Raw genomic sequence first — 24,375 nt, 5'->3', positions numbered from 1 at the left:
AGACCCCCCCAGGGCAGCTGTTCAGAGGACAAGGATTGATAAAGCACCTCCCAAAGCTGCTGCCCACCTGTCCCCATCTCCTGGTGCACTAACAGAACTCCTTATCCGGGTAGGAAAACTGTTTTCCCAGCTCTGGGCTCACTGCAGTGAGCTCTGTCACTTTGGAAATGAGAAGCCAGAAAAATACAAGAATAAACTTTAATAACCTGCAGCTGCCTCCTGACAGAGGGCAGCATTTCTGATAGGGTGTTTCCTTAACCTGTGGAGCTTTCAGATGCTTTGCCCTACTGAAATGGGAGGTGTGGGCGATGCTGGGCGGGTGTTGGAGAGGAAATGAGCAACACGAAAGAAAAAACAAACAAATGCCAAACTAAAATAGCAGCAGTCTGGAAAGTGGATCCATTGAGCAGTTTATCTGTGAGTCAGATCACAACGTGCACAGCTCTGATGCCTTTCCCACTGCTTCCTCCGAGAGCCTGTGAGCACAAAAATAATTCTGTAAATACAATTATTTGCCAATGCTTCTTGGAAGTACTTTTTTTTCCCTCTGAAATAAACAGAAAAAAAAATTCCACGGCGATTCTATAGGAAGTGAGCATGAAACTCGATTGCATTACTCTGCTTTACAATTTTTTTAATGTACATTCCTGAAGAATAAATGCATTTTTCCCAACTGGAGAGGGGCAGGCTACGAGCAGAAGCTGCAGCACACACAGTCTGTGCTGCTCCTTTGTCACTGTCCTGATGTGACCCAGATTCACATGGGATTTGTTATCACTCTGGGGAATGAGACCAAACACGACCAGGGGAGGCAATGGCTGATCCATGTTTATTGAGGTTTTGTATCACTGGCCTCGCTCTGGGCTTTTATTTGCCCTGACAGGGTTCAGATGGACCATGTGTAACTTGCAGACTGTTTTCTGCTGCTGGGGGAAATTGGGCCAGGTAAATACAGCTCGGAAAAACAGCTGGGAAACAGTTTTCCCCCTGGGAAACAGGGCAAAGTGGTCCTAAAAAACAGCCTCTCACGCTGCCCACCTGCAAGTTCAGACCCATCCTGTATTACACTTATTTATAGGTAAGTTCACTAAAAAAGTCTTGAGCTCTTAATACTTTTATAACGTCTTTTATCCTTCTGGTAAGACAAGGAAAAGGGAAAATAGGACCAGAATTTACATTTTGTTGCTTGCAAAAGGAATAATTTGATGACATAAAGTTTTCTCTATTCCTACACCAAGATCAGCTGCTGGAGCCTGGGAAATCACTCTGGTCAGTTTGAGTCTGGCCCTTGGAGGGGCATCTGGGCTGAGGAAAAGGTTTTATGGGATAACACAACCCTGGAACGAGCTGGCAGAGCACTGAGGAAACTTGCTGCAAATTCTCATTGCTTGTGCACTTGGCATCCATGAAAATGATGGTGTAAAAGACATCAAGGAAGAAAAACTGTTGTTATTAGCAGATAGCAAGGCCATCAGTCTGATTAATCTGCTATTAACAGCCTGCCTGTCCAGAGGGGCTCAGCTGTGCCTGAGGACAAGGAGATGGGCAAACAGGGATGGACATGGCTGCTGCTTCTGCTGTCTGCTGGCACTTGGGATGGGATGGATCAGGATGGGATAGAATAACATCACTACTCTCCATTCCAAGGTAGAAAAGGCACTTGTGAAATGACTGGGGTTATTTCACATGAATCATCTCACATTTCTCCTTTTAAGAACTGTAAATTCCTGGTATAAGCAAAAAAAAAAATCATTTAAATATTTATGAGACCAAAGGAAAAAAAAAAAAAAAAGAAAGGAATGCAAAATGAAAATTTAGACATTTAATTCATTTGGATGAAAATGAGTTGTGCAGTTCCAATTTTTCAGCTGACTGGGGCCCCAATTAATATTTTTTTCCTATGCAGAATGTAAAATCCTGTTGTTATGTTATGGGATATGAAAAAAAAGAATGTTATTGTTATGAGATTGGAAAAAAAAATATCTTTCTCCCTTTCACTGTTAATGAGGCACAAAAAATAACAAACCTTCACTGTGCAAGACCCTTTGCTATTCTGCACTTGGTGCTTTTCCCCTATCTCCTGCCTCTCCCCTCATCACTAATAGTCCTGTAAATATGCAAAGTATTGCACAAAGAGAGAAAGGAGATGTGCCTTCGAGATAACACAACATATTTGCAACTTTAGGCGAAGAGGCATTCGGGTTCTGAACCTCTGCTAATGAGAACAACCTTGTGCTTAGCGGGAATGTTAATCAATCAGACACACAGAGTATTAATGATGTTCTTTTGCCTAATTAGATTAGCAAAACACGAGTACAGCCACTTCGTTTTTTCCCTTCCAGCTCTCCGACTTGTGCTCCCAAGGAGCACCACCCATCTGGCTCCGGGATGCTCTGGAGGGAGGTATTTCCCCAGGCACCGCAGGAAAAGGGAGCAGCTGAGTCCTGCCTATGCCCACAGCTCCCCGTTCTCACCCCGGGGACGGGCAGGAGAGCATCGTGGGAATGATGCTGGAAGATTTCTAGTTCTCCCTACAGCTTTTGTATTTTTTGAAGCTGAAGGCAGAGGTTTAGCAGCTCGTCCGTCTGCTCTGGGCTGCAGCAGGGAACCCCCAAGTCCCCGAGCCCCAGAACACACAGAGCTGGAGCACGTTGTTCAGTGGAGCTCAGGGAGGACCAGATGCTCTCCTGTGTTCACAGGACTCACAGAGAATCTAAAACCCAACTGGGCATTCCCATGAGCCCTCCCACGTGGAGCTACCGGGATCTCCATGATAACAAAATAAGAGAGCTATGGAAAAATGAGATGAGCCTTATCTCTGAGAGAAGAGCATCATAAGATTTAGAGCAAGACAAGAAGCAGATAAGATGACAGAAACACTCACAGGTCCCCTGACCTGCAAAGTGTGAGATCCCTGAAAAACACTGATAAACTGTCCTGAGTGTTCATCAGTTTTCCTCCTGGTTATCTGATTTATGCAAATGCAGGTAACACACTGCTCAGCTCCCAGCATAGAGAAAATGAAAGACAGGCACTGAAATGTGTTAATGAGGGAATATTCTTAGAGCAGATCCAAATGAAGTGTTAAAAGGATTGTGTGAAACTAAATGATCTTCCCACCTTGCTGGTGGGGAATTGGAATTATCATGTGGAAAAAAAAAGGGGGGGAAATAAAGTTTTAACATATTGTTAAAGGAAGATGAACCATACCTCAGAAGGCCCCAGACTGAGCTTCTTTAGCAGCTTGGGCTGTTTCTCAGAAGAAGCACAGGGAGCAGAAAGTGTTTAAGAAGTAAGTTAGATGGACAACCCCCAATTGATCCTGTCCGATGTTAAAAAGCACAAATCCATCTCTTTTTTTGGTGCATCAAGCTACACTCTATTGCATTTTTATTTTTTTTCTCCCAGAATAAAACAAAAAGCAATGTCTGCATGTCCCAACAAAAAATCCACTGCCAACCCATCCTTGGGAATGAAGGCATGCAAAGATGACGGGCACTTTTTCTATTAAAAATATTTTTCATAGCTGCTGCTTAGGGGATAACTAAGCAGTTGGAACTGTCACAGGTTGCCCAGAGAAGCTGTGGCTGCCTCATCCCTGGAAGTGTTCAAGGCCAGGTTGGACGAGGCTTGGAGCAACCTGGGATAGTGGAAGGTGTCCCTGCCTGTGGAAGGGGGATTGGAACTGGGTGATCTTTAAGGTTCCTTCAAACACAAACCATTCCACGGTTCCATTCTATGAACTACTGGGCAGATTTTATCTGTAATGCCATAGAGGCTCGGATAGCTCATAATTTTTAATTCTTACCCCTCCCAAGGTGGAAGGCTTTATCTGTGATTTCATCAACTTTCAGAGCATTGCTCCACTTGGAACAGATTTTATATTTTTGAACCAGATAGCTAGAATAGTAAGAGATCACATTTTTCTTATTAGTTTGAACCAGGACACATTAGTATGTTGAACACTCGTGTCTAGAGCTACAGTTTCTATAGTTACTAATGCATCAATGTTTCACTGAACTACTGCAATATTCATTTTATAGCAGCTCTGCTTTCCCCTTACTAGAAAGGGAGGTTTGTAAAGGGAATTTTTGGTGAGTTCATCCTGTTGTATGTACTTTTAAGAGCTTTCTCAGGACTCTCTTAACTGACACAGTGTTACCAGGTAATGAAGCAGGAGAGATGTAATACAACAGAAAATTTTAATTTAGTGTGAGATTTGTTCTTCTGTGTGTCTCTAGGAAATTGGACAGCAGGTCCCTGGCTGGAGCAGACATGCAGAACCTCATTAGAAGGGGCAGAATGGTCTCATTTTCATCTTCTAAAATTGCTGCTTGCAGGTCAATATGAACACTTGAGGGAAGACAAGAAAATTTTAGCATTTATTCTGTTCCAGAGGAAATTATTTTGGCCACAGAAAATGCCATCACATTCTGCTCCCTCAAATCCCCTAGAAGTGTTTGATAGAAATCCAGTTCTTCTCCTGCAACAGAGCCACAGCCACTCCACACACACCTCCTGACCCCCAAGTTCACTGAGGTGAGGCTGCTCAGGTTGGTAAAACACACACCTTTCCCTTAACCTGCCACTCTTCTATTTTTTGCTGTTTGATTTTAAAGCAAGCCAGAGAAGTTATTAACTATAAGCCTGACTCAGAGCCCATTGGGCTCAGTATAAGGTTTTCCACTGAGTTCAGCTGGGCAAGAGCACCTGGGGTTATTCCTGTGCCCCAAAGCAAGCATCCTTCATAACTTAAGGAGAACACAGGTAGGCTTTTCTCAGACTGAGGTGAAAGGATCAGGCTAATAGCAACCCAAATTATCACATTTGGGTAAGAAAAACTGCCTTTTGCGTGACAGCTCAGAGTCCTCCACCCCTGCTTGGGAAGGGAATGCATCAAATGATCAGCTTTTGTAGAAATAATGCAGCTGCTCTGTTTAACCCTCACCTGTTGCATAGCTTTGTGACCACAAATGGTGCCTACTTTCCCTAGAAAAACGATACTAAAAGTTTAGTTTGGACCTTATTTGGATCTTATAAAACATATTTGTGGCTTTGCTGTCACAAACCTGGAATCCAGTGCAGTGATTTGACTTTTTTGTCCTTTCTATAAAGCACCAAGGACTTGCTCTCACCAGCACTCTGAGGTTCTGGACATGCCATCGTGCTGCTGTCTCCATTGCCATCTAGTGGCACCATCCCCAGTCCCACCCGGCCCTGCACAAAGCCCTGACCCACAGCCATGGGCTGTGGTCAGGAACAGGGTCTGGGTCCCTGGAAAAAAGGTTCGTTCTTTCGATGAAATCAAACTGTGCCAATCAGGTTTTGTTTGGGGTTTTTTTGTTTCTTTTTGCTTCTTGTATTATATTAAACTAACTATAAAAAGTGAATTATCAGTATTTGCTCCCATTCCTGTCTGCAGGGCTGGGGGTAAGGGAGGCTGAAGGGTGCAGCTGATGGGACAGGGAGGCATCGAGGCTCCTCTGCACACCCGGGCGCAGGAGAGACCACGGCAGCAGGAGAAGGGTAGGAAGCTCTGCAAAACCATCTACATATAATTCAGAGCTTTCATTTGTTGGCATTTTAAAACCTCCAGGAAGCTTCCAAACAAACTCCTCACCAGGGAAGACCGGCTCATTGACTGCCTGAGATTTAGTCTACAGTAAATAATGATCAGTTGCTCCTGTTTTCCCTCCCTCTGGGCACTCATTTGTTTTACTTCCCCGCAGTGTCTCCTCAACACCAACCACTGTTTGTTTGTGTTCTTTAACCGTGTGAATTGCCCTCAGCAAACCACAGGTGACACAGAACTTTGACCTCATTTACCCAGTGCAGGTCTGGCAGAAACTCCATGGCTTTAATGGGGTCGATCAGTGGATGAAGGAGGGAAATGAAAGTTCTTCTTCCCCCACAACCACAAAATTCCTTTTGCCCTCCAAAGCAATTACCTTCTGTTCTCAGGAGAAGAGGGTAAGTCAGAGACAGACACCAACCCGCAGGGTCTCAATGTCACCTGGTGCCTGCAGCTTCTGCATCCATGAGGGGTTTTATTAACACTACGATTTAAACACTAACCTGAGTTCAAACTCTTCTCCTTGCAGGCACTATGATGACCTGCAGCAAAGCCTGGCACCATAGATACACCCCTGCCAAGAACAGCAGCTGGGAAAGGGTGACAGCTGATGAAAAACACACACACACAAATACCTGTGAAATACTGATTGTATTTCTATGCTTTTATAGCAACATAATACTTTAAATGAACTGGGAAACATACTGCCAAATTTTTTAAGTTACCTGTACACCTAAACAACCTGTTTATGGTTGCTGCCTTGTTGCTGCTTACTAAAATTCATGACTTACTAGTCCCACAGCAACATAATAAATGCCCAGAATCCCACAAGCTTTTGTTTTGCTCTGGAAACAACACACTCAGATAAAGCTCATTTTATAAACACTAAAATTGCATTGCAATATCCGTACATATATATTAAGAAAACCTTCTACCTTTCATAAATACATCATCCACAAAATATGTTCCCAAAATACATTCATGCATTTCCCCCATCTAAGGTCCCTGCTTGTACCCAAAGTGTCTAAGGTGGAAAGGGCAAGGCCTGGAGAGAGGCTCGTGTTTGCAGGTGGCTCCAAACCCACGTGGAGGTTGTGAAGAAGCCTGTGGTGTTTGGGTGGTGTTGGGGTTAATTCCTGCATCAGTGGGTCTAATCCTGCCTCCCTGGTAAAACAGGGCTCCCCTGCACACTGTGCCCCATCAAAGCTGCACCAGGTGCCAAAAGCCACCTTCCATCTCACCCTTAGCACTTTCAGTTTTTCCAGCAGTTACTGGAGATGATAACATCATGGAATCACAGAATGGTTTGGGTTGGAAGGGACCTTAAAGATCTTGTTCCAATCCCCTGCTGTGGGCAGGGACACCTTCCACTAGACCAGGTTGTTCCAAGCGCTGTTTAACCCGGCCTTGAGCACTTACAAGGATGGGGCAGGGATGCTCAGGGGATGGTTTGGAAGTGGGAATGTCACTACCTGGCTTGGGTGGAAGGGAATCTTGGAATGGAAGAAGCTATTTTCTTGACCACCATCGACCTGAAGATGGACCACACTCCCAGAGCTGCCATCCCTGCCTGCAACGGGAACAGCTTCACCGCTGCTCTGAGAGCCAGTCCTTTGCTAACAAAGGAAGAAAATGCCCATCCTGTGTCTGTTTATGAAAGCATAAATACACAAAATATACAAAAACATTTACAAACTAATTCTAAGTAGGAGCTGGCACAAAAAAAAAAAAAAAAAAAAAAGCACCAGTTTTGCAGCTCGGTAATGTAGGTCTGGTCTCCTGTGAACCTGGCCACAGCCTCCCCTGGAGATGTAACCAGATCATGTGGCTGTGCAAATACAGGCAGACCAAGCACTAACCTTGGGAAGCCAGACATAAAGATGCCCAAATTCTACTTCTGCCCCACAGAAAGCTCCTGGTCACTACTGCAAGTGCACATTCAAAGGTCACTTTGGGAACGCTGCCCTCTCTACTTGCAAGTAGGCCAGTTACAAGTCAGCATCCCCTTCCCACGAGGCAGTCCTATCCCTTAAGGTAGTGGTCTAGAGGCAAACTAAATTCACTCTAACTTTTCCATTTACCCAACCCCAATGTCTTTTCAGAACAACCAAAGAGAAGCATTGCATAGATCTGTATCTCATGTCTTCCCACGCCCAGCAAACAACAAGAAGTTCAAGTTTTGCACAGTACATTACAAAAGGCATCACTTTGAAACAACACAAGAAAGAAAATGAAGTGTCACCACGGTGTAAACCCTGCAATGAGTGAGGCAGTGAGTGTACAGTGCTCGGCAGCTCTGGGGAAGGCTGCCCGTAGTGTCCTGATGGATTTGCTAATCAAATCTCCTCTCAAACCTATCTCCCATCACATGGTAATAGGAACTTGCATAATAAGAGAACCTGCTCCTGGACAAACAGAGACTGCTGTGTCACAGGAAGGAGGAGGACACTGCCAGGGCCGTCTGCTTTGCATACAGCAGTTTAAGGGCCAGTTGTCCTGGCTGCAATGCAGACTGCAGGACAGCAGTGCTCTTTCCAGGCTTGGGAAGTCCCAACAGAAGTTTTGCTACAGTTGGCTTTACAATTGAGATATTAGGGCCCAGATCCTCTGGTGGTTTAAACCCCACATGCTCCATTGGAGTTACTGGTGCTTATTTCCACGAGTGGAGAACACGGTCCTCGCTTGTCACAGACACAGAATTAAGCTATGGTAGCCCTTTCTTTAAATAAAATTAAATAACTGCATATGGCACCAGCGCACGATTTTCAGTGTGCTTCTGCCATCGAGGAAACAGCAAAGCACACCAGTGGTTAATTAAATTATTTATCTTCGGCTAAAAAAAAAAAAAAGTTATAATATTACTGTTAATTTAAAAACCCCTGGGGACCGCATAACATCTTCTCATTGTATTTTTGAGGCTGAGAAAGTCACTTGCACGAGTACAGCACTATATATCCTCTTCAGCTGGCAGTGAAGGCTTGTGCTCCTGGAGGTCACCGTTGCCATTTTCGGAAGCATCCGAGCTGCCTGGAGCCGACTCCGGTGGCGGGGGTTTGTAGAGTAAACAGGCGACTATAAAGAAGGTTGTTCCAAGCACCTGCAGCCACAAAGACACCCCATTACTCTCTGCTCCCCACAAAACCTGGTGCCTATCCCACACCTGGAATGAGATTTGCTGACCAGGCTTTGGGGAGGAGGTGATGCTGGGGGCCAGCCTGGGCAGCAGAGCAGCACACAGAGCCAGAGGGGGTAAAAATCTGAAATTAGCCAGCCCCACAGCAATGGGACAATGAGAATTTACCCCACATAGACATCTGGAGCACAGTGCTGCATGAGGCATTTGCTGCAAGGCTTTTGAGAGCCTCTTTATCACAGCAACTGCTAAACACTACTACCTAGGGCAACTGCTTGTTTGGGAGCAGTTAAAATGATGGTTTTCTGCTAATAAATAAAACCCACATAAGCTCTTATTTTCTAGCAGTGGTCGGGGAATGGTTATTTACAACCTGCCCAAAAAGCCATCCCTCACTCTCACTAACACACTGCAGTTATGTCTTTCACTCCATTTCTAGCAAAAATCACTTTGGTTACTGTTTGCAGGAGATATTTCATATGGCGCAAAACAAGCTGTAAACCTAGAAAATAATGGGAATTTAAGAGAATGATGGTGTCTGGAGCACCATTACCTGGTGAGAAGGAAACGGGGCTTTTGACTTCCCTGAGAACATTTCTCATGTAAAAATTTAATTTCGTCTGGGGGAGGCCAGATCAGGGCAACCCAATTTTGTGGAATTCTCTCCCAGAGAAAAATGTTGTCTCCTAAAGACCTGCTTGTTTTATCACCTTGTAGACCAGTCCAGCGATGAGGGTGTATCTGCTCATGGCTGAGTTCTGGTAAACGTAGCAAGAGCCCTGCTCACCACACTGGTCCTGCCAGAGCAGGCAGGATTTATCAATCATGGATCCAAAGGCAATGGGGCCAGGGATGCCTCCTGTGGGAAGAGAGAGTGGAGCTTCAGTCTGGGCAGCACCTACACACCAGTCCTGCAACTCACAAGGTGTTTGCAGAAAAGCATTAGGCTCTGCTGTTACCATGATTAGGAAAACTCATCCTGCAGCACCCAGAGCCACAATCTATCAAAAATACACTGGATTTCCAGATCTGAGAGTCCAGCAGGTCTTTTGACCATCCTGACCTACGTGTTGCACAAGAGCCAAAAGACACACACAGGAGCTTCAATACATCTACTCCTTTTCTTAAAATAAGGACACGTTGCTAGGACATTGCTTCTCTTCCACCTGTGATGTGTCACAGAACCCTCCATTCAGTTTGCAAATCACATGCAAAGGGAATTAGGTATTTCTGAATTACAGTAAACAAAAGAAAGCATCCTCCTTTCATCAGTACATGTCCTACTCCCTTCTTTTCCAACCCGACGTGTTTTATTCTTAGATGACAGCTTGGTACACACTCCACAAAACCAGCAGACCATACCAGTGCTCAAATTCACTCTGCTCCATACCTAGTGTCCGCACCACAATCCACTGGATCCCAAGTGCAAAGGACCTTTGCCTGTCGGAAACACACCTGGGGAACACAAGGGGTTTGTTTAAAAATGCTGCCAGGCTGTCTGGCACCTCCCTGCCCCACAACGCCACATCCCACACACCTGGGACCTCCAACCCCTCTGGAGGCTGAGGATCACCCCAGTGCAATGTGCCCCCACCACTGCTGTAAACACGGCAGAGGATAAAGCTTCCAATGCTAAAATCTGCTTTCCCAGCTAGACTGGGAAGGGATTAGTCCTGATGTCTCCAGGCCGCCAGCCTGGAGGTGAGGTGGTTCCCATCACACCTTCTCCGTGGCTTAAGCAGGATAAAGTGGAGAGGTGGATGCTGAGGCTTCTTGCAGCACTGGCAGAGGCTGAGGCCATCCCATGCTTACCGCAGAGTGGCAGTCAGGGCAGGAATGCTGCTCAGGAAGGTGAAGAGGATGACCACGAACATGAAGCACAGGAGCAAGGGCTTTTTAGCACAGGACGAGGTGCATTTCCCTGCCTCTGCATCGCCAGGGCCGGGCAGGAGGGTTCTGTTGACACAGCTACACTCACGATAGACCTGAAAAAAAAAAGGCTGGTGGGTGTTCTGCCAAGGAGAGCACAGTGATAGTCAAAGCTTTAAAAATCATGAAATTTAGGGAGGGCAGAAAACAGCTGGTTTCACTCCCGGAATGGATGGAAGTGGAAATCAAGCTGCATTCTTGACACACTTCTATTTCAAAGCAAAGCATTAAGTAAGAGAAGTAAACTGTCAGGCAGCCTTTGAATGCAGAATATCATCTCTACCCTTCTTAAGCCTCTGTCTGGCTCTATGAGCAACATGCTGGAAGGATGAGGAGGTACATCATGTTCATTGAAGACCCAAAATAAGCATTAGAACAGGAATTAGGTGCCTATCAAGTTCCCTGCCTGCCTGGGTGATTTACCCTGGATTTCAGCACAGTTTGACCCAGAATGAGGCAAAGATGACTGGATATAATGAGAGAAGCAAAGCAGGGTGACCTCTGGGTACCTTCTGTACCGGAGAGCATCCATCCTGCCCCAGACTTTTACAATAATCTGGAGGAAAGCTCAAACCTGTGGACAGTTTTGCAAAGCCAGCCAAATCACTCCAAAGATGTGCCACCACCTTGTTAATACACAGTGCTTTCAGACATACCTTCTTGCCATTCCTGAGTTTTTCAGACACTTTTTTGCACCCAGCGTGGCAGGCAGAGTAATACATAATGTCATCACTCCCGCAGACAGGGCTGTAGGTGTCCTGCAAACAGCCACACTTGGCGTTGCAGGCTGCTGTCAGGTTGAGGTGCCCACCAGGCAAAGCACTAAGGGAAACACAGGAGCAGTCAGTGAACAGTGTTTTCCAGGAGGAGATGAGCAGAGGAAGAGAAAGAGAAGGGGAGACAGTAGGAGTTGCAATGGATACCCAAGGAGCATAAAGCCAGGCTTGGGAAGGGTTTCGTCTCACCCAGTTTAAACTGTGCCCTGGAGCTGTCTCTTTCCCACAGCTACCAAGGGAGTTTAAGTGACCAGCTCTTAGGGTGACACTTCCATTTGGAGAGAAGATTCCCAGTTTTGGTCCAGTTTATCCCACTGGCTAGAGATGGAGGACACTGTGAAGGCAACTGAAGAGTGGAGTATCTTACATTCTGGTGCTGCTGATCTCCCCTCCCTTACTAACTAGGGAGGCTCTTCTATAAACTCCATCCAGTTGCAAAAATTAGGACATCTATTTTCTGTGTCTCACCCTCAATATCTGCCTGTAGGACTGACTAGACACCAACTTTCATCCCCAACAGATTCACCTGAGACTGCCACCAGCACTGTGTGTTTGGAGTTATCCTTCTATTCTGACCAGGGCCCCACTGCACAGACAGATGGGATGGTTGTTGTTACCTTCCATCGTACATCTGGGTTACTCCTGCCATTGGCATGTTAGGGCAGTGGATAAAAAAAATCAATATCGCCAGCAGACTTGTCACTGTGCAAAGTAAACACAACTTGATGATTCCTGAACAGCGGAGTTTGAATTTATTCACAAGGAATCCTCCCAGGAATGTGCCTCCCCCTCCGGCTGGTACGACCAGATAACCTGGAAAAAAGGGGGAAAAAACCCACAAGCAAGTTTAGAAATGTCAGCAAGGAGTTTTCATGTTTGAATACGTTAATTGCAGTGTGTCTTGCATATAAAGGACCCCTTGGTTGCTGTGTGGTTTCTTGGTGGGAGTTCAGTGGACGTTGCTATAGTAGGTGGTCCTCCTTAACAGCTCAGGTAACGTGGCTTGAGCCTGGTAAAGAGCTCTTCCTAGCCAGAAATCTTAAAACTGACTCTTTCAGGAGCACATAATGAGTCTTGATGCTTGTTGGAGACCACTTCCTTGGTCTGTGTTACAGCAGCTATATGAGGATCCTCCCAGTTTTTGGGTGCTGACAAAATATGTCCCCCAGCTCAGACATCCCTCATTACAGGAAATGTTTAGTCAATGTTTCCTGGTAATGCACTAGGAGGAACACGCTACAATTATTTTGCCTTCCTCTAGAGGGTAACAGATGGCTACAGAAGTGACCACATTTCTTCCTGATGTCAGTAGATACAGCTCTGGAAATGCACTTGGTGGAGATGTGCTGATGAAAATAATCCTATCTAACAGCTGAAGAGGATAACAGCTCTGTAAATGAACTGCAAAGCACCTGTCTCCACTCTAAAGGGACTAAAGTGATCTTGTATTTGTTGGCAAAATGGGAAAGCACTGCAAAAACGTGGTTTCCTTACCAAAAAATGTAGCAGCTTCAGAGGCACTTAAACTAAACTGAGACTCCAGGAATTTGGGTCCAAAGGTGGACATCCCAGCAATGAGGGTGGCTTCGGTTGCTCCTGCCAAGCAGAGGAAGATGAAGGTGGGGTTCTTCAGAAGTAGCAGCACTGCTCTGGGAAGGACAAATATATTGGAATTGAATCACTGTGGCACATTTTGACTTCAGGTCTGTCCCTATCTTTTAAGTCAGAAGGATCACATGTAAGATGAGGCAGCATCCCATTGTGCTGCATCTCTTTGAAAGAAAAAATACCAAAAGGGAGCTAATTGGGGGTTGAAAGAGCAGGGATCTTCTCCACTTATGCTTATCGAGTCCTACCAGCCAAGGAAGGATGCTGAGGGTACCCTCACCTGTCCCTATGCACCTGCACAGGGTAGATGTCACAGTGTGTGATATAATTCACACCCAGGGCACCCACGACTTCCAAAAGGATGATTTCAGCAGTAATTTTCCAGCTTTTAGGGTCAGGCTGAGTATTTTCTATTCTTAAACGAGGCAATAGTGAAAGGACATTACTCCTCACTAAATCTCAACCATTTCAAGGTTTTATTAGGCCCTGATGGCAGGTATCTTGGGACTCCCGACTCAAGAAAGAGCAGGGAACAAAGTAGTGCTACATCCTCACATACACACATTACTCATGTACCCACATCCTCATAAGAATTATAACCTTGGGGGAAATACCAAGCAAGCCTTTCTATATGGAGGAAACACCTCCAAGACACCTTATATCCACTAAAAAGTGGAAAGCAATCCTTATTCCACAATCTAAGCACAGTTTTACTTGAAGCTTAATGTATAAGTTGAGTAAATACATTTTACTTTGACCCACCAGGATTTAGTAGATATGCCATAGATATGCCTGAAAAATTGCCATGTGTAATTTATATGCAGATCCAGCAACAATTCCATCTCTGAGACACAGAAAGGCCCTCAGGCACATGGGATGGTCTCAATTATCTCTCTCTATCTCGGATATTGGACTAAGAGGGCTGACACTGCTTTGCAGGGGATGTTTTGTAACGAGCTTGAAATTCTGCTGCGTGACTTTCCCCAAGCCAAGCTCAGACCGGTGCCACAGGTTATCCTATTTCTGGGATGGGCACAAACCTGGTCATCCTGCAACAATGGCAGCAACAGGGATGCTCACTGAACAGAAAGGAACAGTCATTTACCACTCCTGTTCCAGAGGAGGTGTGAGATCAGAGAAAACCTACTGCAGAACAAGTGAGTGAGAGATGTGTTGAGGCTCAGCCTCAGATTTGTGCAACTTTGCTCACATCAAACGGAGAATTTCGTTACATCGAAAGAACAAATATGCTGAAACACAGGAATACCACACATTCCTACACTTTGATTACGTGGAGCTGAATACTAAACATTGTGTAGCTCTTGGGATTAGTTTAATTTACTAAACTATTTTCCAGATCTTTTCAACTATGCTTAATTTGGAAGCACAAGGCCTAATCTTTTAGTGAAAAAACGCTTGTGGACCCTGTGGCTGATGCAGAAAATGGACAGTGCCTTCCCCTTTTTACAGAAAAGAGTCATTCCCTGGCACTAGTGTGACTTTGTGCCCTTTGCCAGGTTAGACTTGCAGGCAAAAAAATGCAAAGGAACTCCTTTCAGCACTTGAGTAAGAATTTACTGATGTAATTTAATCTGTTTGAAGACAAAAGACATAGTTGTGAGCAGCTATGGTACATAAAACTTTACTAAAGTCAACACAGACCTCTTCATCACTATCAATAGGACTTTAAACACACCCAGAAACCACACAACTCTTGAATAGCCTTGATTGTCCTCAGTTTTTGCAGCCACAGGGATTGCAGGAGGCTCAGCACCTCACAGAGGAGAATCCCATCACGTATAAAAGCTGACTCTCCAAATCTTTACTGATATGGGCACACATAGGAACTCTTTCATCACTTAATGGTTCTCCCGAGTAGGTTGGCACCACCTGTATAACCAGAACCTGCTCCTCTGAGAAACCCTGGCATGCCCAGGACACCTCCTCTCCTGGCACAGCTCTACACGCCTTCTATTTGCGTCCCTCTGCTCTGACAGGAGGGGTTATTCCAGGAGAGCAATCATATGGAACCAGAGAAAGGAAAATGCTATTTTATCAGGGCTTTTCAACCCAAGAGTTAAGACAGAAGTCTCTTCAGGGCAGAGGATTAAACTGCATGGGCTACATTCCTGTAAGCTCCTGCTCTTAGGCAGCACTGTGAGTACAGCAACTCATTAACCTCGCTTAGAAAGGACCTGATGGCATGGAACAGCATTTTATTTCATCAGTATTTCTGCTTATCTTTGAAACTGTTCCTGTCCATGCTGTAAGAAAATGTGTAGCACATGATCCCTTACTAAAACAAAAGGAACAGTGAGTGTTCCTTTGGCCTCACTCTCCAGCCTGGTCCACGTGTCCCCAAGAGCTGCCTGCACAGATGTGATCTTTTTAATGCAAGTTTCCAGAATAGCAAGCCTTTAAGGCACTTCCCTTTTATTAATCAAAACCAGGGACCATAAAAGTCTGTTGGGTTTTTGCTTCCAAATGAAAAGGTCTGGACTGATCTAAATTGTTTGATAAAGGCTGCCCACCTTCAGCTATTTGTTCTTCAGGAACGAGGGGTGAAAGAAGATGCTCCCGAAGGAGGACTATCTCCTTTCCTGCTGTCAGACAGCCTTCACCAAAAAACAGCGGGAGCTTTGTTCCAGAGAAGCAAGAAAAGCATCAACCACTGAATTTCATCCCTCCCTGCTACCCTCTCTGTTTGTGTTGGTTTTAGTCATAACCTTATCATTATTTAAATGCAGGTTCTGAATTTAATTTCCGTGCGGAGAGTAAGCCATGACCTTGGAAAATGGCACCCAGTCAAGAATGCCATTTAATAACAGTATTGAAATCTGTTCAATGTAATATTCTTCATAAAACTGTCTTAACCCCTGGTAAACTTCCTACAAAGTCTCCAAGAATTCCAGACCGATGTGAGTCACTGTGTTGACACAACACAGATCGATTGCTGCTGAAAACTGGTACTGAGCACCTGCTTCCACCCTCCTCTGCCAGCACAACAGCAACACCACAACTACAGCTCAGAAATAATTGTTGGCAGCGGCCTGGGGTTTGGCAACACTGAGTGTTTGCCTTTGCACGGAGCAGCCGTCACACACAGATACAATCTCCTCCCTAAAAACGGTCCTGGGAGAAATACAAAAACGAAAAAGCTCCTTATTGACTGCAAGCTCCAAAAGGAATCGATACCCAGGTGTCTCTGTAACATCCAGAGCCTGAATGCCAGCTAACCCCAAGCTGCAAATAAAGCAGCACCTCTCCCCCTGCCCTCCACTTAAATACAACTCACCACAGAAAAAAAAAAAATCACAAAAGATTTTAAAGATTTATCGCAGAAGTTTCCAGGCTAAAAGACCACATTTTATTTTGGCCACTGGCTTGTTCCCAGTCAGGACTCCTTAAAAGCACCTCCTACCAGACCTTGCTGGGTCCAAGCCTGCTCGTCTGCACCACTCAGCCAAGCAGCAGCTCAGGGATTAAGCAAGTTGCTGTGTCACTGCCTTGCTGGAGAGATAAGAAGTAGTAACACATAAAAGGTGGCTGGAAGATATGAAGGCAAACGGGAAAAAAAAAGGAAACTAAGAATAAAAGAGAAAGGGAACTGAAAGCTACAGTGAGGCATATCTTGTTCCCTGGATTTGGAATGGAGCTGTGAGAATCAGGGGGCCTTGTTTTGTCTTGTTTCTCATTAAAAGGCCAAACAGGGATCTAACATAAGTAAAAATAGAGGAAAAGAAAAAAGCCCCAAGGGGCTGGGGAGGAGGAGATGTTGGAAAACACGCAATTGGGCCAGGTGAGGGCAGCCATAAGCAAACAGGCAGAAAAAATGCTGCTGGGGAGAGGGAATGAGCTGGCAACGCCTGCTCCTCTCCCCTCACCTAAAGTTTGGCATCAAGATACTCTCAGTGAAACTCACTGTGTGGCACAGGACTGCAGGTGGATCTGCACACATGGATGTGAGCTTCTGAAAACCCCAGATGGGACCAGCCCCTTGTCCCCTGCTCTCCCATGGGATCCCCAGCACCAGTTCTAGTTCAGCCCCTTCACCGAGAGCCCCCAGACGCTGACGGGACCAGGCATTTTGGCACCTCCTCTGTAAGAAAGTGTCATCGCTTGAGATGGGCAAAACCTTCGAGCTGGCAGGGCTGAAAGCAAGCTCAACCTGAGCCCATTACTCTCTCTCCTCTGAAGAGGGCTCCCCGAACCTCAGGCATGAGGTGGTTTTCTCACCGAGGTAGATCTTTAACTGTTTTCCCGAAGTCTGGATCCGACGCTTTTTTGTGGCTCCCATCCTTTATCTGATGAGCCTCTGACACCCTCATAACAATATATCGCTGAGATCCTGCAAATGAGAGGCAAACAGGAACAGGGAGCATGTCAGACACGGGATGTGGATGCTACTGAAGCAGAGGATTTGCAGAGGGAAAATGCAACGTGACATCCTCCCTCCACCAACAGCTGCAAGGGAGAAGCAGTAAAAGAGGCAGATGGAAAGCCAAGGCGGTGAAATCATTTTGGGAATTACAACTTAAGCACTGGAAGTTCTTCCTTTATCCCTGTGGCCCCAGCTACACACGTGCACGAGGATGCAAGCCCCAAGGCAGGTGTGAGCAGTGCAGTCCCAGCCCCAGCCCTGGGGAAGCCACGTACCTGGGAGGCGCTGGGGGTACCCCAGGATGGGGATGGAGATGAGGAGGGAGGCTGCTCCGGCCCCGAGGAAGCCGATCCACCACGCCCCCACCCACAGCGTGTTCTCCGGGGAGATGCCGATCCTGTGGGAAGCGAAGCCAGAAGGGCACAAGGGAGAGAGGTGGCGGTTGGAAACAGAGCAGGACAGCTCGGTGTGCCTCTTGTTGAGGCTGGCAGGGGCTGGGGGAACACAGGGTGGGGGTGACAGGGAAGGAAACCGAGCTCTGGCTCCCCTGTGGTGATCTGATGGGGATGCCACATCCACCATCCCTCCTGCCACCCTGCCTCCTGCCTGTCTGACCACTTAATGAGCCCAGGAAATTGTATCATTTAATTCTCATTTCATCTCTGGCTTGTACATTCACCTCACCCCTTTTCATTTGTGCTTTGGGGGCTGCTAAGATCCTTGCTCCACCCTAAACCCACACTTTGCAATAAAACTGGTGCAAATAACCCATTCCTTCCCCTGGAAACCCATTTCCCCTTTTTAATCCATTCATCTGGTCTAATGGAAGGTGTCCCTGCCTATGGCAGAGGGGTTGGAACTAGATAATCGTCAAGGTCCCTTCCAACCTAAACCATTCTATGATTCTGTGATCTGCCAAAGAATCTGTAAGGAAACAAGAATAAATTACAAACACTACAAAGCAAGGAGGGACTAAGCACCCTGGTGGGATGACTGGGAGGACCATCAGCACTGCTGGTAGCACTGCTCATCAGGGAACTCATTCAAAAAATTCACCTGCTGCTCATAGCCTCATTAGCACAGGCAGTGCAGCGTGAAGGAGGATTTAAGCTGACAGGTTTGTCAGCAATTTCCCTCCAGTAGCAGCACTAATGCAAACCACTCTTCCAGCCTCTCCCCCCTGCAGACACATCACTGAACACCCCAGGCAGCCTCCACCCAGCCATCAGGTCATTGTTTCAGATCATTGTTTGTTTGTTTGTTTTTTACCCCAAAGGAAACTTAGAGCATAAAGGGAAAGGAACAAGATTTTTTTTTAACGACTTACTCTCTGCCAATTTCAGTATAAATATTTAGAAACATTCCTCCTACCAGATAACCCGCTGCAGGCCCAAGGATTGCAGCAGTGTAGAAAACAGCTGAAAGGGAAAACAAGCTGTGTTAGAGAACCAGCAGCCTGTCAGCCAGGGATGCTGCAGAGCACTGCTGGTGCCCAGCATCCCCAGCCCAATTTCCTCCTGGATGCAGGATGCTCAGCCCCTGGCCACATCACACCCCTCTCCCTAAACCACTGAGACACAAACACAGATAGTTCTAACAAGTTTTCATCTCATGCTTTTGTCCCAGGGAAACTTTTGCATTCAACCTGGGAATTTTTATAGCAAGGGGCAGGCAAATTTGGTTCAGTGGAAAAGCTTATTTAGCAGGGATGCATCTGACCCTGCTGCCACATCCCAGCTGCTGGCAGGATGAGCAGCACTGTTCTCTCCACACTGATGACACGCAATGTCTACACTAAACATGGCACCACTGGCACTTATTTTGGTTTGCTGTTCAAACAACAACATATGGAAAAATCATCAACTTGCTGATGATCTCCTTGTGATCTCCTTCCCACACTACACAGCCTTCTGATACGACATGGGCAGACTGATAAATTTTGGAATTGCCAAAAGATCACCCTTTTAGCAATTTCACCAAACAGGACTATGGGTATCTGGCAGCTGCTAAGTGAGCAGCGATACAGAGGAGTGAGCTGAGCCTCTGTTCTTGGCTGTGCTTTGCACCAGCAGTGACCAAAGCCCAGTGACCATCCCTGCTCTGCTGTGTCACTAAAGAGGTGATGATCTAAAGATTTAGATTAGATATAAGAAAGGAGTTTTTTACAATGAGGGTGGTAAAACACTGGCACAGGCTGCCCAGACAGGTGGCAGATGCTCCATCCCTGGAAACATTCAAGGTCAGATTGGACAGGGCTCTGAGCAACCTGAACAAGTTGAAGGTGTCCCTGCTTGTTGCAGGGGGTTGGACTAGATGACCTTTAAAGGTCCCTTTGAACCCAAACTATTCTGTGGTTCTGTGTCCCCGTGCACAGATGGGGTATGGCCTCGTGGCTGCCTGCCAGAGATGTTAATGCCATGCACACACCAGGGCATGGCCAGAGGACTCTCCCCAGCTGGCTCCATGCCAGGAGCAGGAGGTACTTCCTGATCCTCAAGGCATGCACTGCAGGGGAAAAATACCCAGCTGTGCTTACAGTTCGTCACAGTAAATAATCCAAACCTCCCCAGCAGCTGCCACGTCCCTCTGATTTCCACCTCGCCCGTTATCAGGAACAAAAGACTGAGCAGTGCCAGGAGAGGTATTCCCACTGTGGGCTGTTGGGTGCTGAGGCAGAGGAACCACCTCTTCCTCCCACCACCCCGCCCATGGGTTCGAGCTGCCCCTCCAGCCCCACTCACCAATGTACACAGGGGAGTAGTTAGTCTTGACGTTTTCATCTAAATAGGTGACGCCGAGCGTGTAGAGCGGCGTGGCTCCCATCCCGTGCAGGAACTGCCCCAGCATGAAGACAAACCTGTAGCCGGAGAGGCTGGAGGCAGCCTGGGAGCACGGCAGGCTCTGGTTGCCCCCGCAGACACCCACCTCGGCCGCCGAGTGTGCCTCGTACTGCGCCGTGGTGAAGTGGGGCAAGGCGAAGAGCAGGGAGCCCAAGCCCATGACCAGCACCCCCCAGCCCAGCCAGCGTGGTTTGTGGCCGTTCCCCCCAAAGTAGCTGACGAAGGTCAGGCAGACACAGGCCGCGATGTCGTAGGAGCTGGCGATCAGCCCGCTCTGGTAGCTGCGGAGGTCAAAGCGGCGCTCGATGGAGGTGATGACGGTGTTGATGAAGCCGTTCACGGTCATGCCTTGCAGGAAGGAGGCCACGCAGAGGAAGAACAAGACGCCCTTGGACGTGTTGCAGAGCTGTAAGCACCCGGGGGTGAAACCCCCCCAGCCACAGGCCAGTTCCTCCCCTTCAGCCGACACGTATTTAATCCCTTCCTCGAACCGGGTCTCCTCCTCTCCCGGGGTGGTGGAGCAGAGGGGTTCAGCACACGAGTCAGAGGGGCTGGGCACAGCGGGGGAGGTGATGCCATTGCTCACTGGGGTGTCACAGGCATCCAGCCCGCTCACAGCACTGAAAGTCCGGCCGGCATCGCCAGGATGAGGAGACGGGTGGGAGAAGTCAAGAGTCTGAGTGAAACAAAAGCCATTTTCTCTGGTGGAATTCTGGGGCATTGCCATGAACAGGAACACAGAATTGAGCAGCAGGTCAAGGTGGGTTGGTGGCCAGGGCAACTTCACAGGGCAGCGAGGACTGGCCTGTCCAGGAGATGCAATTTTCAGAGCTTACATCAGTAGGGAAATGGTGAAGGTCTGAGCCAAGAGCATTCTGATCTCTGGAAAGAGAATTTTTACATACCTTTATATAAAACCATGCTTAAACCCCTAATATTTTTCCTTTTCTTCCCCTTTTTTTTTTAACAAGTATAAGCATTTCCCTGTGCAGTTCACCTGGTCGTGTACTCTCCACCATGAGGTGTGTTGGTACCTCAGGTGTCATTAACATTACAGAAAAGAACAAAACATTCAGGAGCATTAAAAAAAAAGCACCTCTGAGGAAGTCTCCCCAGCAGCTTAAGCCCCCCCTCTCTCCTCTGGTAAAGGCCTGGTTAAACCCCCACAACCTCCATCCCTCTCCTTCCCCCTGCAGAGAGCAGCCCGCACAGCTACATGTTTCCCACTGCTTAAAGTCCTTTGGTCTCTCTCACACTCTGCCAATAACAGTTTATAATTATCCTGAAAAGTTTCCACAGTCAGATTGATTTTATTCCAAGCCCTCAGATCTGTTTACAACTATTCAGTAAAATCCTTTCTACAACTAATTAGACTACATGCCATTTCAGAGGGAGCTGGAGGGCAGAGGCAGCTGACTCTAACCTGATTACTGATGCAGACTGCCTTCTTTCAACCAGTTCCTGTGCATTGCAGCACCTGACTGTGCCAGCAACCAAGAGTATTTCTCCTTAAATACCTTGGCTGAACTATAAATGATGAAATTAATAAGGTTCTCCCTTGAATACTGTGGAAGGTGTTTTGTTAGAGAGCATCTTCAAAGCATCCTGTATTTCCCAATATTTTTTGCCAGCATCTGTTTGAGATGTTCCTATAAAAACGTTTCCCCTGAGATGGTAATCAGCCTCATCAGCAGGGAATGGGGGAAAGGGCATTTGTTTCCCTGACAAAATGTCCCACATTCAGATGGCTGTAACCTGGGAATATTGCAGCCTTTGGTGAAGATGTTAGTACTTATCTGTAGGTTGCTGGAAAAAACACTGACATTTGCTGAGTAGATAATGGTGTGCACAAGCACTGATGTGCTTTCCTGTACTGGCAGGTCTTGCAGGCACTGGAACAAGAGGATTTGGCAGAAGGTGATGCTCAGAACAGCACCAAGGTCCTGTTCCCACCCCAGAAGGGCAGATCACATGTGCTACCAAATATTAAACATTCAGGTCAGTAGTGCTACAACAGGTCTGGTCCTTAAGGTAAGTTAAACAAACGAGATCCACCTTTCATTTGCAAAATTTTATCTTAATTACCCAGTCTGAGGAGCAGAGTGCATGGACTATTTCAGGGTTCAGATTTCAGCATGAATTTGATGCAGAGCGGGTGAGCCTGGTAGAAAGGAAGGCATGGCTTTGCAGCTCCACGCTGGACTCCTCCAGGTAACTCCTGCCTTAGTTGGCTGAGTGCAGTGCAGGTAACTTTGATGTGCAACATTTAAATGCAAAAACTAACTGCAGGCATTGAAATCCTGCTGCAGAGACAGATTGTTGTAACATGTTGGCACAAAAAGATAATGCCTTGGTGCAAGGCTCTATTTTTTCAGTTTTTTTGCCTCTCCAATGTTCTTATGACTCTTACAGCTCTAAATCTGTTTCTCATCTTTGGATGCAATATTGGAAGCAATAAATAAGACTGCTTTAGCACTCTGTTAAAGTCAGGAGTGATTATGAGGTGCTGAATCAGGCTCTAAGGGGAGGAACAGCTTGTGTTCATGTAAATCAAACGTGCCTCCTGCACAGCAGCCACTGGCTGCAGCTGCACACTGCCCCTATCAAATGTGTATCAGACTCATGTCTGATGTTACATTTGACTGCACTTGTAAAGAAGCTTTCCTGGCTGGGGACTGGTTGTACTCTCACCAATTTCAGAAGATTGATAAAGCACATCTCTGTTATTACCAGATACAACCAGAAGCCATGAGTTCCCAAACTGGCCCACCTTCCTTCTGGAGGAAACACTCTTACCGTCTCTTCACCAGCACTGGGATATGTCCTTTTATACTTCATGAATTTATGTTGATATTTTGATATTTCATGAGTCAGGGAAGAGTAAAGGTTTTATTCCCTTAGTGGCAGGAGTTTGGGCCACCTGACCCAGGTGACCACATCACCCTCCCCTTCAACTTCAGTCACTGCTAGTCCTAGTTAACAGCAAACAGGGTGAAACACTTCCAAGCAGCAGATATTTCCCCCCACCCAAAACCCTTCTCAGCCCCAACACCCACCTCCTGGATATCTCCCTGTGGATCTGAGCTAATGACTTGTGCCCAGGTGCTGTGGGCAGGGAGCCCACTCCTGCTCCGTGCTGTCCACCGAGCTGCTTGTCATCTCTTAGAGTATTTATAAACTGCCTGTGACACATTCACTGTGGGTATTGGCTTTCACAGGAGCCATATGCCACTTTAAAGGACAAAATATAATCTTTAGGGAAAAAAAAACCCAAGCAACTCCACGCACTTCCTAATCATTCTTATTCATCCAAGCCATCCATTTATTGCCTCCCATTCATTTCTGTTTTTAATGACTCAGCTTGTGATTTCTTGCTTACATTGAATCAGTCCCAATGCTATTATCTCCCCACCATAGATTTCCTCATTTTTGCTGCAAGATTTCAACTCTCTTTTTTTTCTCACTGTACAGCTGGTTCCAGAGTGCCAACATTACCGAGTCAACGCAGCACAAGTAGCAAGGCAATGAAAGCATATGATTTGTATTTCCTGATGAAATCTGTAAAGCCTCCCCCCTAATATTTAGCATTAAATCAATAGTAAAATTTACAAGCTTTTCATCAGGTGATCATTTAAAAAGTCACAGGACCAATTAAAAACATTTTGCATTTCTGCCAAAGACTGCTATTAGATTAATGTTACAAATTAACTCATAACTGACATGCAAAATAATCCCATTTGCTGAAACATGCCCAATAATAGTTAATCTTCCCTCTCACGCTATGGTTTTTGACTTTTATATGGTATTATTGTGGCAAATAACATCTATTCATAACTTCAGCTTTCCATAGCTGAGCACAGTTTATGAGCAGACTTAATAATTTTTTCAATTCTATGGCATACATTGAGATATTTCCTAAGAAACAGGTATAGGGAATTAAAAATTATTAGAAAGTGTACTGGAAACTGGGGAGGAGCAACCCCAGGTGATGCTCGGTGGCTGCCACAGGTTTCCTTTATTTTCCTCAATTTGTGAGAGAGACTGACCTTACTGAACAAGTACTTTGAATTTGGGAAAGTCCACACCCAAGTACCAAGCTCATGTTACTTCAGAAAGGGACAAAGTCATCTGGGTTT

The 24,375-nt window shown here is 46.3% G+C and overlaps 1 protein-coding gene and 1 long non-coding RNA gene across 2 annotated transcripts; one reads left to right on the top strand and one right to left on the bottom strand.

Annotated features, from left to right (window-relative positions):
* Positions 1 to 6,204: 6,204 nt before the first annotated feature.
* On the bottom strand, positions 6,205 to 20,966 carry SLCO4A1 (solute carrier organic anion transporter family member 4A1). Its single transcript, XM_027710698.2, has 11 exons — positions 20,141 to 20,966; positions 18,727 to 18,817; positions 17,675 to 17,796; positions 17,255 to 17,366; positions 12,905 to 13,059; positions 12,028 to 12,223; positions 11,291 to 11,456; positions 10,518 to 10,690; positions 10,096 to 10,160; positions 9,416 to 9,564; positions 6,205 to 8,669 (listed from the first exon to the last, which is right to left on the bottom strand). The coding sequence occupies exons 1-11, from the start codon at positions 20,964 to 20,966 to the stop codon at positions 8,520 to 8,522; spliced, it is 2,205 nt and encodes a 734-aa protein (XP_027566499.1). The 3' UTR covers positions 6,205 to 8,519.
* Positions 20,919 to 22,386, top strand: LOC120322659. The gene is made up of 3 exons (XR_005562486.1): positions 20,919 to 20,999; positions 22,120 to 22,237; positions 22,329 to 22,386. It is a non-coding gene; the product is annotated as an uncharacterized LOC120322659 (long non-coding RNA).
* Positions 22,387 to 24,375: the final 1,989 nt, after the last annotated feature.

Source organism: Pipra filicauda, unplaced genomic scaffold (genome assembly GCF_003945595.2).
Source record: "Pipra filicauda isolate LSUMZ 115617 unplaced genomic scaffold, ASM394559v2 scaffold13_size5146498_pilon, whole genome shotgun sequence".
NCBI lineage: Eukaryota > Metazoa > Chordata > Aves > Passeriformes > Pipridae > Pipra > Pipra filicauda.
This window is presented reverse-complemented; position numbering and strand designations above follow the sequence as displayed.

Bases quoted from the DNA above. Each gene is read 5' to 3' on its own strand.
- SLCO4A1 (XM_027710698.2), bottom strand. From the start codon at position 20,966: ATGGCAATGCCCCAGAATTCCACCAGAGAAAATGGCTTTTGTTTCACT. The intron at 11,457-12,027 runs GTAACAACAACC...TGTTTCCCTTAG, and splicing joins ACCCAGATGTACGATGGAAG to TGCTTTGCCTGGTGGGCACC. The intron at 9,565-10,095 runs GTATGGAGCAGA...CTCTTCCCACAG, and splicing joins GATTGTGGTGCGGACACTAG to GAGGCATCCCTGGCCCCATT.